This window comes from Emys orbicularis, chromosome 12 (assembly GCF_028017835.1).
Source record: "Emys orbicularis isolate rEmyOrb1 chromosome 12, rEmyOrb1.hap1, whole genome shotgun sequence".
NCBI lineage: Eukaryota > Metazoa > Chordata > Testudines > Emydidae > Emys > Emys orbicularis.
In genome coordinates this window covers 37,101,441-37,120,234 of record NC_088694.1, presented here as the reverse complement: position 1 = coordinate 37,120,234, position 18,794 = coordinate 37,101,441, and the positions used below count along the sequence as shown (strand labels likewise).

At 46.5% G+C, this 18,794-nt stretch overlaps 1 protein-coding gene across 1 annotated transcript; it reads right to left on the bottom strand.

Annotated features, from left to right (window-relative positions):
- Positions 1-11,347: 11,347 nt before the first annotated feature.
- LOC135886114 (olfactory receptor 5AP2-like) lies at positions 11,348-12,348 on the bottom strand. The gene is made up of 2 exons (XM_065413989.1): positions 11,789-12,348; positions 11,348-11,738 (listed from the first exon to the last, which is right to left on the bottom strand). Exons 1-2 carry the CDS (start codon positions 12,346-12,348, stop codon positions 11,348-11,350), a joined length of 951 nt encoding a protein of 316 aa, XP_065270061.1.
- Between the last annotated feature and the right edge of the window lie 6,446 nt (positions 12,349-18,794).

The window sequence follows — 18,794 nt, the reverse complement described above, 5'->3', positions numbered from 1 at the left end:
CAGTACTACAGCAATTATACAAAAATGTAATCTTGTTCCAGAATTGTAAGTGTCTAGTTGGTCTATTAGAGATATTGTGAACCAAATAATAGCACTGATTCCATCCCGTAAAGGACAGTGTTCTCCATTCACACTATCTAGAGTACTGTGTCCAGTTTTGGGCCCCACACTACAAGAAGGATGTTGAAAAATTGGAAAGAGTCCAGCGGAGGGCAACAAAAATGATTAGGGGTCTGGAGTGCATGAGGAGAGGCTGAGGGAACTGGGATTGTTTAGTCTCCAGAAGAGAAGAATGAGGGGGGATTTGATAGCAGCCTACAACTACCTGAAGGGGGGTTCCAAAGAGGATGGAACTCGGCTGTTCTCAATGGTGGCAGATGACAGAACAAGGAGCAATGGTCTCAAGTTGCAGTGGGGGAGGTCTAGGTTGGATATTAGGAAACACTATTTCACTAGGAGGGTGGTGAAGCACTGGAATGCGTTACCTAGGGAGGTTGTGGAGTCTCCTTCCTTGGAGGTTTTTAAGGACCGGCTTGACAAAGCCCTGGCTGGGATGATTTAGTTGGGAATTGGTCCTGCTTTGAGCAGGGGGTTGGACTAGATGACCTCCTGAGGTCCCTTCCAACCCTGATATCCAATGATTCTATGATTCTATCTGATTCATGGGCCAGTCAATAAATCGTTTCAGGTGTGTGCATTGCAATATATTCTACAACTTGATTCCAACACTGTCCTTTTTCAGCATGAAGTTTTGGACATACTGTCACTTCTTGCCCTGAAGGAAAGTTTCTTCCAGCATTTACAGAAGGATAAAAATAGCCACTTATTTCTGAATGCAAAACCAACCAGGAGACAGTTATAATTCCCAGTAATCTCCTACAATAATTTGCTCCCTATTTATGCAGAAAGTTCTCATTCCTATTTATCCCGGTGTGAAAAATTTTGTGTCAAACTTTGCTGCTCATAATGTCCAAATGTTGAACATTTGTGCCTCTCATAATTGTATTTTGGAAAAAAGGGTTTGTTTCCTTCTTTGTTTTTTTAATTGATCTCTGGCAAAAAAACATTGCTGTCAGGCCTGTGTGGCATGTATCGTAGGCTGGGGGAGGCTAAGCCTGCCCAAACAGCCAAGCATGGCCCCGCCCATGCTCCACACCGAGACCCCCTCCTGGTTACTGCTTTCCCCTTGGCCCCAGTTTTGGCAGGCTGCTCCTCTTCCAGGAAGGGGGCTGGGGCTGGGGCTAGAGCCTGTGGCCGGGACTTGAGACACCTGGAGCTGCCCAACTCTGGGGGCCCCCGGGCACTGGGGCCACACTGCCTGGCCCTACAGGGCTGTGGGTGCTGGGGTTACAATGCCTGGTGCTCGTGCGAGGAGGGGAGGCTGTGGTACTGTGGCAGGTCAGCCCAGGGCTGGGGCTGCAGGGCCAGCACCTGCGAGGGGGAGTGTCATAACTATAAAGGGAAGGGTGACAGCTCTCCTGTGTACAGTGCTATGGAATCCCTCCTAGCCAGAGACTCCAAATCCTTTTACCTGTAAAGGGTTAAGAAGCTCGGGTAACCTGGCTGACACCTGACCCCAAGGACCAATAAGGGGACAAGATACTTTCAAATCTTGGGGGGGGGAAGGCTTTTGTGTGTGTCCTTTGTTTAAGGGGTTGTTCGCTCTTGGGACTGAGAGGGACCAGACATCAATCCAGGTTCTCCCCATCTTTCTAAACAAGTCTCTCTTATTTCAAAATTGTAAGTAAAAGCCAGGCAAGGCGTCTTAGATTTACTTTGTTTTTCTCAACTTGTAAATGTACCTTTTACTAGAGTGGTTATCTTTGTTTGCTACACTCTGAACCTAAGACAGAGGGGAGTCCTCTGAGCTCTTTAAGTTTAATTACCCTGTAAAGTTATTTTCCATACTGATTTTACAGAGATGATTTTTACCTTTTTCTTTAATTAAAAGCCTTCTTTTTAAAAACCTGATTAATTTCTCCTTGTTTTAAGATCCAAAGGGGGTTTGGATCTGTATTCACCGGGAGTTGGTGAAAGGAAAGAGGGGGGAAGGGTCAATTTCTCCTTGTTTTAAGATCCAAAAGGGGTTTGGATCTGTATTCACCAGGAGTTGGTGAAAGGAAGGAGGGGGAAGGGTCAATTTCTCCTTATTTAAGATCCAAGGAGTTTGGATCTGTATTCTCCAGGGAATTGGTGAAGGTCTCTCAAGGCTACCCAGGAAAGGGAATTAGCTTTGGGATGGTGGCAGCGGACCAGAACTAAGCTGGTAGTTAAGCTTAGAAGTCTTCATGCAGGCCCCTACATTTGTACCCTAAAGTTCAAAGTGGGGATACAGCCTTGACATGGTGGCACAGCGGTGGGATCGTTTTAAACCCAAAAGCCAGTAAGAGATTTTTTTTTCCTTCTAGCTGCTTGGAGAGCAGAGCTGAAGGTAGATGCATATCTTATCTCTCCTTGCCTGAAGGCAGAGGTGTTAAGTTTTTTTTAACAAGGTCCTTTGTTAAGAGAAGTGTTCAAATAAGTGAGCAAACTTTGATCTGGTAAAGGTAATTTACAAGCTGTTTTTTTCTTTTTCTTTTTACATCCTCGGAAGTAGCTAGTTAGAAAGTCTCTGTTAGCTCAGCAGCACTCAGCAGGAGCCTAAGCTAAATACATCCCAGTTTCAGTCAACTGCAGAGGGTGAGACCCAGCACAAGAAAACCAGGAAAATGACTACCAAAGAAGAAAAAGCGAAAGAGGAGGCCCACAAGAGAGCTATGGAGCTGAAAGAAAAAGAGATAGAGCTGAGAGACAGAGAAGAGAAAGCCAAAGAGGGGGCCCAAAAGAGAGAGATGGAGCTGGAGAAAGCCAAAGAGGGGGCCCACAAGACAGAGATGGAGCTGAGAGACAGAGAAGAGAAAGCCAAACAGGAGGCCCATGAAAGAGAAGAGAAAGCCAAACAGGAGGCCCATGAAAGAGAAGAAAAAGCCAAACAGGAGGCCCATGAAAGAGAAGAAAAAGCCAAACAGGAGCCCCATGAAAGAGAGATGGAGCTGAAAGAAAAAGAGATGGAACTGGAAGCAGCAAGGACTAGGCAGGGTGCATCAGACCATCCTAACAACTCCTCTCCAGGTACCACTTCCCATCCCAGGAAATTCCCCACCTACAAGGCAGGCGATGATACTGAGGCCTTCTTAGAAAATTTTGAAAGGGCCTGCCTTGGATACAACATCCCTCCAACCCAGTACATGGTAGAGCTGAGGCCGCAGCTCAGTGGACCCTTAGCAGAGGTGGCGGCTGAAATGCCTAAGGAACACATGAACAGTTAAGAACTTTTTAAAAACAAGGCCAGAATCAGAATGGGGCTAACACCTGAGCATGCCCGTCGGCGGTTCAGAGCCCTAAGGTGGGAACCTGATGTGTCATTTACCCAACATGCCTACCACATTGGGAAAAATTGTGATGCCTGGATATCAGGAGCAAATGTTAAATCTACGGAAGAGTTGCCCTTCCTATTGCAAATGGAGCAGTTTTTAGAGGGTGTTCCTGAGGAAATAGAAAGGTACATCCTAGATGGGAAGCCCAAAACTGTAACCGAGGCGGGGGAGATTGGAGCCAAATGGGTGGAGGTGACAGAAAAGAAAAAAGCTAGTAGCAGTTGAAGTGAATATCAGAAGGGGCAAGCCAAAACAAAACCTTATCACCGGGGATAACCCAAGGCCCCACCCACATCCCAAGGGAAACCCCAGACGCCTTCTCACCCCACCACACCAGTCTCCATCAACCAACATCGCCCCGGTGATACCTTAGCAAGGCGATGTTTTAAATGTAATGAACTGGGGCGTATAAAGGCTCACTGCCCCAAGAACCCCAATCGATTACAGTTCATTACACCCCAATCACACCAAGGAACCCCAGACCCAGATGCCTCTCTCATACCCTCGGAGCGAAGGGAAATCTTGAGAGTGGGCGGAAAGAAGGTTATCGCTTGGAGAGACACTGGAGCACAAGTGTCAACTATTCACCAATCCCTAGTGGACCCCAAACTCATCAACCCGGAGGCTACAGTGACAATTCAACCCTTCGTGTCACAGTCTGTAACCTTGCCTACAGCCAAGTTGCATATCCAGTACAAGGGCTGGTCAGGAATGTGGACTTTTGCAGTCTATGACAATTATCCCATTCCCATGCTACTGGGGGAAGACTTGGCCAACCATGTGAAGCTAGCCAAGAGGGTGGGAATAGTCACCCGCAGCCAGGCTAAGCAAGCTTCCACCCCCATTACTGTTCCTGAGCCGTCCACCAGGACCCCGTCTGTGTTACCAGAGACCCAAACAAAGGTGGTGGAACTGGATCCCCTGCCAACGACTGCAACAGCCGTAGTGGATCCAATCCCAGAGACCCAGCCAAAGCCAGTCCCAGAACCGGAACTGGCAACGCAACCAGCACCAGAACCATTGTCAGCACTGAGTCCAGCGCTTCCAAGCCCGTCTACAACTCCAATGCCAGAGGACACCAGCGAGCCTGAACTGGCGGAAGCAGCAGATAACCTTACCCAAGAGGCTCAGCCAGAGCCTGAGATACCACATAGTGCACCAGCGAACAGCGGTTCACAGTCAATGGAAACAGCCCCAGCACCTGCATCGCTTCCAGAGGGACCAAGCCCCAGTCCACGGTCCAAGGAGGAACTGATGTCTCCAGCATCAAGGGAACAGTTACAGGCCAAGCAGGAAGCAGATGACAGCCTTCAGAAAGCTTGGGCGGCGGCGCGGAGCACCCCACCGTCTCTCAGCTCTTCTAACCGATCCCGGTTTGTTGTAGAAAAAGGACTTTTATACAAGGAGACTCTTTCTGGTGGGCACCAGGAAGACTGGCATCCTCAAAGACAGCTGGTAGTTCCCACTAAGTATCGGGTAAAACTCTTAAGCTTAGCCCATGATCATCCCAGTGGCCATTCTGGGGTGAACAGAACCAAAGACCGGTTGGGGAAGTCCTTCCACTGGGAGGGAATGGGCAAGGACGTTGCTAATTATTTCCGGTCTTGTGAGGTGTGCCAACGAGTGGGAAAGCCCCAAGACCAGGTTAAAGCCCCTCTCCAGCCACTACCCATAATTGAGGTCCCATTTCAGCGAGTAGCTGTGGATATTCTGGGTCCTTTCCCAAAGAAGACACCCAGAGGAAAGCAGTACGTACTGACTTTCATGGATTTTGCTACCCGATGGCCGGAAGCTGTACCCTTAAGCAACACCAAGGCTAAAAGTGTGTGCCAGGCATTAGCAGACATTTTTGCCAGGGTAGGTTGGCCCTCCGACATCCTTACCGATTCGGGAACTAATTTCCTGGCAGGGAACATGAAAAACCTGTGGGAAGCTCATGGGGTGAATCACTTGGTTGCCACCCCTCATCACCATAAAACCAATGGTCTGGTGGAGAGGTTTAATGGAACTTTGGGGGCCATGATACGTAAATTCGTAAATGAACACTCCAATGATTGGGACCTAGTGTTGCAGCAGTTGCTTTTTGCCTACAGGGCTGTACCACATCCCAGTTTAGGGTTTTCACCATTTAAACTTGTGTATGGCCGCGAGGTTAAGGGGCCATTACAGTTGGTAAAGCAGCAATGGGAGGGGATTACGCCTTCTCCAGGAACTAACATTCTAGACTTTGTAAGCAACCTACAAAACACCCTCCGACACTCTTTAGCCCTTGCTAAAGAGAACCTAAAGGATGCTCAGGAAGAGCAAAAGGCCTGGTATGATAAACATTCCAGAGAACGGTCCTTCAAAGTAGGAGACCAAGTCATGGTCTTAAAGGCGCTCCAGGCCCATAAAATGGAAGCGTCGTGGGAAGGACCATTCACGGTCCAGGAGCGCCTAGGAGCTGTTAACTATCTCATAGCCTCCCCCACCTCCAACATAAACCCTAAGGTATACCATGTTAATTCTCTTAAGCCCTTTTATTCTAGAGATTTAAACGTTTGCCAGTTTACAGCCCAGGAAACTGATGACGCGGAGTGGCCTGCAGGTGTCTACTATGAAGGAAAAAGGAATGGTGGCGTGGAAGAGGTGAACCTCTCCACGACCCTGGGACGTCTGCAGCAACAGCAGATAAAGAAGCTGTGCACAAGCTTTGCACCGATTTTCTCAGCCACTCCAGGACGGACCGAACGGGCATACCACTCCATTGACACAGGTAATGCTCACCCAATTAGAACCCCACCCTACCGGGAGTCACCTCATGCCCAAGCGGCTATACAAAGGGAGATCCAGGACATGCTACAGATGGGTATAATCCGCCCCTCTAAGTGTGCATGGGCATCTCCAGTGGTTCTAGTTCCCAAACCAGATGGGGAAATACGCTTTTGCGTGGACTACCATAAGCTAAATGCTGTAACTCGTCCTGACAACTATCCAATGCCACGCACAGATGAGCTATTGGAGAAATTGGGACATGCCCAATTCATCTCTACTTTAGACTTAACCAAAGGGTACTGGCAAGTACCACTAGATGAACCCGCTAAGGAAAGGTCCGCCTTCGTCACCCAGGCAGGGGTGTATGAATTCAATGTACTCCCTTTCGGGTTGCGAAATGCACCCGCCACCTTCCAAAGACTTGTAGATGGTCTCTTAGCGGGATTGGGAGAATCTGCCGTTGCCTACCTCGATGATGTGGCCATTTTTTCTGATTCATGGACAGAACACCTGGAGCACCTAAAAAAAGTCTTCGAGCGCATCCGACAGGCAGGACTAACTGTTAAGGCTAAAAAGTGTCAAATAGGCCAAAACAGAGTGGCGTACCTGGGACACCAGGTGGGTCAAGGAACTATAAATCCCCTACAGGCCAAAGTGGATGCTATCCAAAAGTGGCCGGTTCCAAAGTCAAAGAAACAGGTCCAATCCTTCTTAGGCTTGGCCGGATATTATAGGCGATTTGTACCACACTACAGCCAAATCGCCGCCCCGCTGACAGACCTAACCAAAAAGAAACAGCCAAATGCAGTTCAGTGGACTGATAAGTGTCAAAAGGCCTTTAACCAGCTTAAGGCAACACTCATGTCTGACCCTGTGCTAAGGGCCCCAGACTTTGACAAACCGTTCCTAGTAACCACAGATGCGTCCGAGCGAGGCGTTGGAGCAGGTTTAATGCAGGAAGGACCGGATCAAGAATTCCATCCTGTCGTGTTTCTCAGCAAGAAACTGTCTGAGAGGGAAAGCCACTGGTCAATCAGCGAAAAGGAATGCTACGCCATTGTGTACGCGCTGGAAAAGCTACGCCCATATGTTTGGGGACGGCGGTTCCAACTACAAACAGACCATGCTGCGCTACAGTGGCTTCATACCGCCAAGGGAAATAACAAAAAACTTCTTCGGTGGAGTTTAGCTCTCCAAAATTTTGATTTTGAAATACAACACATTTCGGGAGCTTCTAACAAAGTGGCTGATGCACTCTCCCAGGAAAGTTTCCCAGAGTTAACTGGTTAACAATTGTTCTTGAAATAAAACATATTGTTAGTTTTTATATAATCAGTAGTATGTCTAAAGGTACATGTGTTTTATTAACTCTGTTTTCTCCTAAAGCTCCAGGAAGAAATTACAGCCAGTGTGGAACCGGACGTCCAACACTATCTGTGCTTTGGGGGGCGTGTCATAACTATAAAGGGAAGGGTGACAGCTCTCCTGTGTACAGTACTATGGAATCCCTCCTAGTCAGAGACTCCAAATCCTTTTACCTGTAAAGGGTTAAGTAGCTAGGGTAACCTGGCTGACACCTGACCCCAAGGACCAATAAGGGGACAAGATACTTTCAAATCTTGGGGGGGGAAAGGCTTTTGTGTGTGTCCTTTGTTCGCTCTTGGGACTGAGAGGGACCAGACATCAATCCAGGTTCTCCCCATCTTTCTAAACAAGTCTCTCTTATTTCAAAATTGTAAGTAAAAGCCAGGCAAGGCGTCTTAGATTTACTTTGTTTTCTCAACTTGTAAATGTACCTTTTACTAGAGTGGTTATCTTTGTTTGCTACACTCTGAACCTAAGACAGAGGGGAGTCCTCTGAGCTCTTTAAGTTTAATTACCCTGTAAAGTTATTTTCCATACTGATTTTACAGAGATGATTTTTACCTTTTTCTTTAATTAAAAGCCTTCTTTTTAAAAACCTGATTAATTTCTCCTTGTTTTAAGATCCAAAGGGGGTTTGGATCTGTATTCACCAGGAGTTGGTGAAAGGAAAGAGGGGGGAAGGGTCAATTTCTCCTTGTTTTAAGATCCAAAAGGGGTTTGGATCTGTATTCACCAGGAGTTGGTGAAAGGAAGGAGGGGGGAAGGGTCAATTTCTCCTTATTTAAGATAAAAGGAGTTTGGATCTGTATTCACCAGGGAATTGGTGAAGGTCTCTCAAGGCTACCCAGGAAAGGGAATTAGCTTTGGGATGGTGGCAGCGGACCAGAACTAAGCTGGTAGTTAAGCTTAGAAGTCTTCATGCAGGCCCCTACATTTGTACCCTAAAGTTCAAAGTGGGGATACAGCCTTGACAGGGAGAGAGGGGCTCAGGACTCCAGCAAGGTGGGGGTGGGCCAGAAGTGGTTGGGTAAGAGGCGAAGGGGGGCAGGGCCTCAGGCGGAGGCAGGCAGGGTCTCAGGAGAGGGTGCGGGGCTGGGGGCTAGCCTCCCCCAAGGAGCGGCTCACGCACAGTCCATGCCAACAGGGATGAAATCCCATTGCTTAACTCTTCAAGGGAAACACGTGTAATCTGCACATTGGCTAGAATACAAGGACAGAGATGAATCTTTTCAGACTGCAGCTTAAATTTTTAATTCCAAGTTGACTGACTCTTCATCACTTTAAGGAATATTAAACACTGCAGGAGTCTCTCTCACTACCTGAAGTCTCACTCCAGCCTCCTGAGTTTGCATCTTTCTCTGGCCTCCTTCAGCCCTGTCATAACTATAAAGGGAAGGGTAACAGCTCTCCTGTGTGCAGTACTATAAAATCCCTCCTGGCCATAGACTTCAAAATCCTTTTACCTGTAAAGGGTTAAGTAGCTCGGGTAACCTGGCTGACACCTGACCCAAAGGACCAATACGGGGACAAGATACTTTCAAATGTTGGTGGGGGGAAAGGTTTTTATTTTGCGCTCTTTGTTTAAGGGGTTGTTCGCTCTTGGGACTAAGAGGGACCAGACATCAATCCAGGTTCTCCCCATCTTTCTAAACAAGTCTCTCATATTTCAAACTTGTAAGTAAAAAGCCAGGCAAGGCGTCTTAGTTTTACTTTGTTTTCTCAACTTGTAAATGTACCTTTTACTAGAGTGTTTATCTTTGTTTGCAATACTTTGAACATGGGCTAGAGGGGGGTCCTCTGAGCTCTTTAAGTTTGATTACCCTGTAAAGTTATTTTCCATACTGATTTTACAGAGATGATTTTTACCTTTTTCTTTAATTAAAAGCCTTCTTTTGAAGAACCTGATTGATTTTTCCTTGTTTTTAGATCCAAGGGAGTTGGATCTGTATTCACCAGGAGTTGGTGAAAGGAAGGAATGGGGAATGGTCGATTTCTCCTTGTTTTAAGATCCAAGGGGTTTGGATCTGTTTTCACTAGGAGTTGGTGAAAGGAAGGAGGAGGGAAGGGTCAATTTCTCCTTGTTTTAAGATCCAAGGGATTTGGATCTGTATTCACCAGGGAATTGGTGAAAGGTTTCTCAAAGCTTCCTAGGGAAGGGAATGGTGGCAGCGGACCAGAACTAAGCTGGTAGTTAAGCTTAGAAGTCCTCATGCAGGCCCCCACACTTGTACCCTAAAGTTCAAAGTGGGGATAAAGCCTTGACAAGCCCTTTATTGGAAATGGCCTGATTCCCGTCAGTTGGGGACCCTTCTCTAACCAGGGCTGGCTTGGCCCCTGGCTCTCCAGTCCAAGGGCATACGGCCCTGTCACAGGCAGGGATAGACAGATATAAGTAAAGTGGTCCAACTTCTATGTGTAGACAAGCATTGCACATTTATTCCACACACCAGACACAAAGGTGACAGATAAGGGGAGGTCTCACAACAGAGATGACAGAAAGAGGACTCAGTTTATTTATTTTATTGCACGATGCTTTTGGTGCAAGGCCCACAGTTATTATGGTCTGCTAGAAAAAGGTAAAACAGGAGAAGGAACTGGTGGAAAACATCCCCTGGGAGTAGAAGGAATTCTCAGGACAATGGTTTGGCTGTAGATGTACAGGCTGGGTTTTCCCATAAGAGGCCGATGTTAAGTATCCAAATCCTATAGACAGTGAATGGGAGTTGCACACTTAATACCCTTAGGTCCCATTGTTAATTACAACTGGATATGGTGGAGCAGACAGACCACTGGACTTGGACTCTGGATAGTTGGTTTCTATGACTGTCCCTGCCACTAGACTGCTGAGTGATTATGGGGAGGTAAATTTACCTCTTCCTGCCTTAGTTTCCCCAGCTATAACATGAGGATAGGGACGTGGAGCTTGGATTGTATACATAAAGCCTCCACTTTGGAAATCTGAATCCCAGATTCTGGACCCCCGGGATTCACAAAACCAAGCTTGGTTGATGGCAAACCCTGTAGGCACATAAGTGTTTGCATCAAAAGGGCCAGAGATGCCACCGAACATGTCCTCTGCAACCCCACACTGGGTATCTGGACGCCGAAGCCCCAGAACGATGCACAAGCCTGGAGAAGGTGGGCAATCCCCTGCCTGAGTCTCCTTCAGGGCCCCATCCAGCAGGTCAGGTGCCCAGATACTTTTGAAAATCCCACTGGGCCCCCAAGTATCTGCAAACAACTGACCCAAAATCATGGCTGAAAACGGGCAAATAATGAGTTCTGTGCTAACGTCCTGTGTTCCGGGACCCAGGTCAGAGGGTTTCCTTTGGGTTTTCTGCTCCTTTGAAGGGAGCCTGAGGATAAAATACAGTGTATGAAAAGAAAGTTAATTATTCAATTTTCTAACTTTGGAGTTCCATGCTGACATTGCAACCCTGTATTTTTAGAATGCAGGCTTCTGATTTTTCAGGGGTGTGTGTATATCTAGAAGTGTCTCACCCTACATGGAATAGATGCCCAGTGTTCCAGCTGAGTCCAGTTCGCCTGAACCCTCTCACTCAGCACAATCTCCCCTCATTGTCTGAAATTTGAGCAGCCAGAAGTTCCAGTCTCCCACCAGCTGATGGGTACCCACATGTTGACTCTGATACAGGTCCTAATAACAATGGGGTTACAGGTTTTAGGAGGTCCATCTCCACTTATGCCCACACCTGTGACTCTGTAAGAGCAGGGAAACACGACCTGGGACTGTGCTTCGGGCCCTACCCCAGCTCATGTTATATCTAGCTTAACCCAAGGAAATTGATCTGTTAGAATGGTTGAAACATGAATTTCCTGCAAGCTTTCATTAGGGCCTCCTGGACCTCTTTGTTTCTCAGGCTGTAGATGAGGGGATTGACCAGGGGAGTCAGGACTGTGTAGACGACAGAGAAAACTTTCTTAAAGTCGCTCAGGATGTCAGTGGTTGGGAACATATAGACAATCAGCAGAGTTCCATAATAAATGCTCAACACGATGAGGTGGGTGGAGCAGGTGGAAAAGGCCTTTTGCCTCCCGGTGGTGGACGGGATTCTCAGGATGGTGGCAATGATACAGATGTAGGACATCAAGGTAAGTAGGAACGGGACCACTGAGAAAAGCAAGCGTAGTGTGAAATCCAACATTTCCATCAGGTGAGGGTCATTGCAGGAGAGTTTTACATTTTTTTTTTTTTTTTTTTTTTTTTTAAATAATTATAAAAATAATTTACAAGGGGGATGAGATCACCAAAAAAATGGTCAATAGCATTGGGGCCACAGAACGCTAACTGTGATATCGACAGCGTTGTTATGCTACTAAGTAGGAAGCCACCTATCCAAGAGCCACCTACAAGCTGTAGGCAAGACCTGACACTCATACGGGCTGGATAGTGCAGTGGATTGCATATGGCTAAATACCGATCATAAGACATCACTGACAGGAGAAGGCATTCTGTAGCAAGCAGAGAACCAAAGAAATAATATTGTGTGTCAAATCCATTGAATGAAATAGTCCTGTCCCCAGTCAGGAGACTGGCCAGCAGCCTGGGCAGAATGGTGGAGGTGTAGCAGGTCTCCAAGCAGGACAAGTTCCCCAGGAAGAAGTACATGGGAGTGTTCAGACGCTGATCAGCCACAACTAGCACCATGATGAGGATGTTCCCGACCATGGTCACAATGTAGATCACTAGGAACAGCAGGAATAGAAGGATCTGAAGTTCTGGGAGATCCCCGAATCCCAGGAGGACGAATTCTGTGTTAGACATTTGATTTCCCTGTTCTGGATTCGCCATGGGGTTTGTATATATGAAATAAATTAACTTAAACATAAATGAAAAACAGCATTAACGCAATAAAACATCAGCACTGTTTTCATTGTCCCCTTCTGCTGGCTACTGGAATGATGGGTGAGTGGAGAATGGAGGCCAGGGGAGGGGATATGCCATCTCATGATTCCTGAGGCAGATTTCATATCTGAGCAGGCTGCATGTTCAACAAAAGATTAATCTCTCTGGAAACATGTGTAGTAACTTGACAGATGGCACCAAGCACTCTAACACTAAGGTGATGGGGCATAGGTACAACAGTACAAAAAAGTGTTGCTTCAAATAATCACATGTTTCATTACCTGGTGTATGAAAGCAGAACAGTGTTGTTTGTAGATTGGAGATCCTTAGGCCAAACAGGCCAAGATTTGATATTTTAGAGGAAGCGTCAACAAAGAAACAAACCGAGGAACTATGGGAGGGATTCACAGTGTCTGGACAGCCAACTCCAAGTGAATTGCATTGAAAATGGGCCGTCTAACTCAGCCATTTGAAAGTTTTTAATCATCAGACAAATACTTCTCCTTCCCTGGGCAAAGATTTCATTGTCCTGCAGTAGGACAATATACTTTTAGAAATACGATCTTCATTAAAAAGGAACAAGCAAAACATCTCCATCTGGAAACCACCATGTTAGCTAGAAATTGATTCTCTGTTGCAAGAAAGAAAATCTGTATAAAGTTTGAAATTTGTAAGAAATGTGCTATTTTCGTATTGTGAGAGGGATATAGAACCCGAAAATCCATTTAATCTTCAACTCTGTGATTTTAAATGTTGGTGTTTATTCCAATTTTCACTTTTTAAAAAAATATTTATCTATTTTAATTTTATTTCTAGGATATTTTTTATTTTATATTACATTGTATTTTATAGCTATTTACATTTATTTCTATTACATTATTTTTATATTATTTTATTTCATTTTATATTGTTTCATAAAGCTCTATACAATTGGTTCCCAAACTGGGGGGCACGCCCCCGTGGAGGGGGTGTGAAGAAATTCCAAGGGGGACGCGAGGCTGCCCGGCCCTTGAGCTCCCGGCCGGGGAGGCTAGCGTCTGGCCCCTCCCTTCCTGTCCCCTCTCCCCCGCAGTCATGCCGCCATGCGGGCAGCGCAGCTTGCACCTGCCCACCTCCCAGGCTTTCCAATAAGCCAGTCCTGCTGCTCTGAGCGGCCTGGTAAGGGGGCGGGGAGCGGGGGGAGGGCAGGTTGGATAAGGGGCAGGAGGTCCCCCGGGGGGCAGTCAGGGGACAAGGAGCGGTTAGATGGGGCAGAGGTTCTGGGAGAGCAGTCAGGAGACAGGGAGCGGGGGGGGGGTTGGATAGATGTGGGAGTCCTGGGAGGCCTGTAAGGGGGTGCAGGTGTGGATAGGGGTCGGGGCAGTCAGGAGAAAGGGAGCGGGGGGGTTGGATGGAGGTGGGGTCCCAGGAGGGGGCGGTCAGGGGACAAGGAGCAGGGGGGATTGGATAGGGGGTGGGGTCCTTGGGGGGATGGTTAGGGGTACGTGGTCCCAAGAGGGGGCAGTCAGGGGACTAGGATCATGGGGGATTGGATGATGGTAAAGGAGAGGTGGGGGGCATGAGGGTTTCTCGAAAATTAAAAAGGGTGAGTGATGCCGAAAAGTTTGGGAACCACTGCTTTATACAATAACTTCCTGAACAACATGTTCTATAAATTAATATGTTCCCAGGGAACATTTTGATCTTGATTGACACATTTTCCATCAAAAATGCCAATCCAAAGTTTTTACCAGCTCTACATTTTCTTCATTATCTTTGATTAAAAAAATATTAATTCTTTCCCTGTTGGTGGCTGTCTAGTCTGCCCTAACTGTCTCACTTGTCGTTGCTGATCCTCAGAGAGACAAGGGAGGGTGAGGTCATATCTTTTATTAGACCGATTTACTAATCCTTATTAACTGCTGGTTAAGGCCCTGATCCTGCACAGAGTTATGCACAAGGTTATTTTTACAACCCAGGAATATTTCTGTTCTGTCCAAGCCTTCTCCCACTGAAGTCAGAGATAACATTTCAATTGACTTCAAGGATGGGGCCATTCAATGGCATTTGGACAGCTAATGCCTTTAGCCTTCTTTGAAACTTATAGCTCAGCTCGGCAGGATTCGATTTCCATTGATAGACGTTGGTAAACGTCGATATCAGCTGACACTCTGAAACTAACAACAAACTATATCAGCAACAGTCGACGTTAGTGCAGCCTTCCCCGCACCTTGTTCCTGCAGGGATGGTGTCACCGGCCCATTGGCCGTGCATGGAACCTTCTGCACCCAGCTGTCCTGGGAGTGAGCGAGTGGGGCTGAGACAGCAGAGCTGCTAAGTATTCCCTGCATGGCCGCGGCGCCAGTGATACCCATCCCTGCAGGCACAAGGTGCAGGGAAGGCTGCCAGAGCCGAGAGCCCCAGCCGGGTCTGTGAGTAGGCAGAGAAGGAGGAGGAGGAGGGCCTTGCTGTGGGGGAGGCCAACTACCGCTGAATGGCTTCTGCCCATGGATGGAGCTATTCAACAACAGGGTCAGAGCAGCTGCCTTCCCTGCCCCTTGCGCCCCGGTTTCTTGGACCCCTCGGTAGTGCAGGGACCCACCAGTATCTCCGCTGTCACTGCTGGGAGTCATCCCGCACCCCCATTGTCAGTGCTACCTGAACCCCACCCCCATTTAATTTTCCCATAACAGTAAATATTAAAATAATTAATAACATGGGGGAAAAATCCCTTAATAAAAATCAATATTAGTGGTCCAAATCGCAAAAATAAAATCTCATTCTGTGAAGCCTGCTCGTAGCCAACGTCTCCTCCCCGAGCACTGTGTACAGCAGCAGCTATCAGCTCTGCATTACCCACCTCACCTCGCTTACCTCTCAGCACCCCAGCCAGGCCAGTGCCACCAAGAAAAGTAAACTCTGGTGTGCAGCATGGAGGAGAGGAGGTTAGAGAGGAACGAAGGCTGCTCCAGTGTTGAAAGCGCTGGCCTTGGATTTGGCAAATGTTGGTTCATTTCCCTGCTTCGTCACCAGCTCCTTCTGTAACTTTCAGGCCAGATTACCAAAGGCTGGTAGGTACCTAACAATGCACCCAGGTGCCTGAGTAGAGGCCATACCTAACACCCATCGATTTCCAATCCACCTGGGGGGTCTGCGTCTTGAGGTGCCCAATATAAATACTGCCCCTCTTTGCGCCAGGTCCAATCTGTAAAGTAGGGGTAATAGCATTGCACAGAGGTGGTGGGAGGATAGATACACTCAAGGCAGGGGGGTGCCCAGATACCAAGGTGATGGGGGTCAGGTAAGGAGTTACGATACACGTGACCTGACAGGTCTTTACTTTCCCAAATTCTGTCATTTTGCTTTGGATTGGGAGTTTAAGAGAGATCAGTGCCCAGTGCCCCTTTGATTCCAGTGGGGTTAGTAACCTAGCAAACCTATATTGCTTCAAACTCCTCAAGATTCAAGGAGCAGGGAGGAAAATGTTGACTTACCTCTAAGACGGGTCTGTCAGCAGCTGGGGTCTCTGCTGTCACCACCTCATGCAGTATTTCAGGGAACAGGATCCAGGTTATTCAGTCCATTTTCTCTCCCCACTGCATTCACCTACCTCCACATGAGCAGTAACTGGAACGACAACCTAGAAAAGGCTCCGTTCCATGTCTAGTAACATAACCCTGTGCCTCATACCCTCTGTCAAATGGGGAACATCCTTTTTGGTTCATTATATAACCTTCTGCGGGAAGAGGCAGTCTCCTGAGGCACGTCTGCTCAGGGGAATGCAATAGGCAAGGGAAAGTTAGTTTTTGGTTAATTTTTAGACAACGTTGGTAGAGTCAGACTTCTAGTCTCAAAGGAAAAGTCATGCAGAGAGAAAAAAAAAAACATTTCATCCTAAAATAAATGTCTGCTTAGTGGGTGAATGTTATTCTGATTGTGAAGAAATGATTCTGCTGCCTACATCCCATTTTCCAAAATGTCTTAGTTAGCAAGGCTTAGCAGCCTAAATCTCACTGAAAGTCAACAGGACGTTGGCTCCTAAGTGACTTCTGAAGTTCTCTTACATGCTTTTGAAAATGTTACCCTACTTTTCCTCAGATAAAATGCAGGTAGAACAAGGTGCTTTACACATGTAGGTTGGGATTTTCAAAAACGGGTAATGTACACAACAAGCAACCAACTGCCACTGAATTGCTGTAAGAGTTTGGCCTTTTCTCCCTTTGTCTTCTTGGATAATTTTGTGTCACCAAACCTTTGTTCTTCATAATGCCCAATTCTGAATATTTGTGGCTCACATAATGGCATTTTTTTTAAAAGGAGGTTACTTGTTTGTTTTTTAAGTAATCTGACAAAAACTATAGCAGCTGTGGATCAAAGCTTATTGCTTAGCTCTTTGAAGGATACTGACTGAATATAGGGCCAGAATATATAAAAAAGGGAGAGATCTGAATCGTCACGAAGCTTGACTTACATTTTTTTATTCCAAGTTTTAACTTCAAATGTTAAATTCCAAGTTTATCAACTCTTAATCACTTAAACAATACTTTAACTAAAATCACAGTTTTAATGGTTACTGCTGTCCATGTGTTATTCCCCATAATCAGGTGTGATCGAAAGATCATAAGAATGGAAACAAAACACTGGTCTGAAACCTGTTTGACCCTTCGTGCCCATTATACTGTGTCGACGCCCCTTCCTGACCCCTGACCCTCTGCTGCATGTAGTGCCCTTTATACAGTATAGCGACCACTTCCCCACCCCTCACCCTCTGCTGCCTTTAGTGCCCATTATACAGTATAGCCGCCCATCCCACCCCCACATTCTGCTGCTGCTAGTGCCCATTATAGAGTATGGACTCCCCCTCCCCTCCTCGCCCTCTGCTGCCCCTAGTGCCCATTATAAAGTATAGCTACCCCTTCCCCACCCCCACCCTCTGCTACCCATGTAGTTATCATATATGTGTGTGCGTGTGTGTGCGTGCATATGTGTGTGTCTAGAAGTATTTCATCCTACAATGAATGAATGCTCAGCATTCCAGCTGAGTCCATTTCACCTTCACCCTCTTACTGAGCACAATTGACTGCCATTCTCTGAGGTTTAAGCAGCCACAAGTTCAAGTCTTCCACCAGACCAGTGGTACCCCCTGTAGAATCTAATATAGGCCCTAAAAAGACTGGGGTCCCAGGTTTTAAAAGGTCTCCTCATCTCCACTTTCCACAATGACTCTATGACTCTGTAGGAGCAGTGGTTCTCAAACAGGGGTACGTGTAACCTAGGGATACACAGAGGTCTTACAGAGATTTGCCTAATTTTACAACAGCCTACAGAAAAAGCACTAGGAAAGTTTGTACAAACTAAAATTTCATACAGACAATGACTTGTGTATACTGCTCTATAGACTATACACTGAAATGTAAGTACAATATTTATATTCCAATTGATTTATTTCATAATTATATGTAAAAATGAGAAAGTCATCAATTTTTCAGTAGTAGTGTGCTGTGAGATTTTTGTATTTTTATGTCTGATTTTGTGAGCAAATAATTTTAAGTGAGGTGAAACCTGGGGAGTACGCAAGACAAATTAGGCTCCTGAAAGGGGTACAGTAGTCTGGAAAGGTTGAGAGACACTGTGTAAGAGCAGGACACAAAGCCCAATGAAGCTCAGGAAAAACACGATCTGGGACGAAACCAGGCTTCGCTTCAGGCCCTACCCAAGCCCATGTTATATCTATTTTAACGAGTAGTGCAAGTAGGGTGGTACCCTCCAGTACGCAGTACTGGCAAGAGATATATAGCGAGTATGGGGTACCGGAAAGACTTGGGGCTAGAACGCTGCTAGGGAGGGCATTAATTCTTTATATGGCTTTAACAGCACAATACATATGCTAACAAACATAAACAAAGGCATTGTTTAAATTTGTTTGCATATATATTGTGCTGTTAAGTTGGTCAGGAGTCCGCAAGAGGAGAGGGGTGGGGGTGGGGGGGAACAGAAGGTGTTTTAACAGTGTTTTTTATTCTTTTTCTCCCCATTTGTCTGAATTATCCATGACATTCATACTGCATCACATCAAGTCCAAATCATTAGACGAATGCCTCTGCTTGCACTGAGCAGAGGATGTTTGGATTCTGATTTCAGCCCAGTTCTGCAGCCTGTACATAGAATTCATCTTTGCAGCCAAACTACTCTAACATGCATTTTTTTTTTACTGGAACTGGAGCAACACAACAAAGAAAACAAATTTCTCGTTTTCCAGCTTTGTGGGTGAGAGAACTATAAGTGAAGATTATAATGCCAGACACTGATGGCCTTAAACCAGCTGCCTCAGGAATCTGCCAAGAAGTTTGCTGAAAATATGTTCCTCATCTTAGCAATGGGCCTAAGACTTATCACTCATCTACCCACCTTTA

Coding starts and splice junctions, on each gene's coding strand:
- LOC135886114 (XM_065413989.1), bottom strand. CDS start 12,348: ATGGCGAATCCAGAACAGGGAAATCAAATGTCTAACACAGAATTCGTC. Junction 11,739..11,788: donor TTTGGTGATCTCATCCCCCT/TGTAAATTATTT, acceptor AAAAAAAAAAAA/TGTAAAACTCTCCTGCAATG.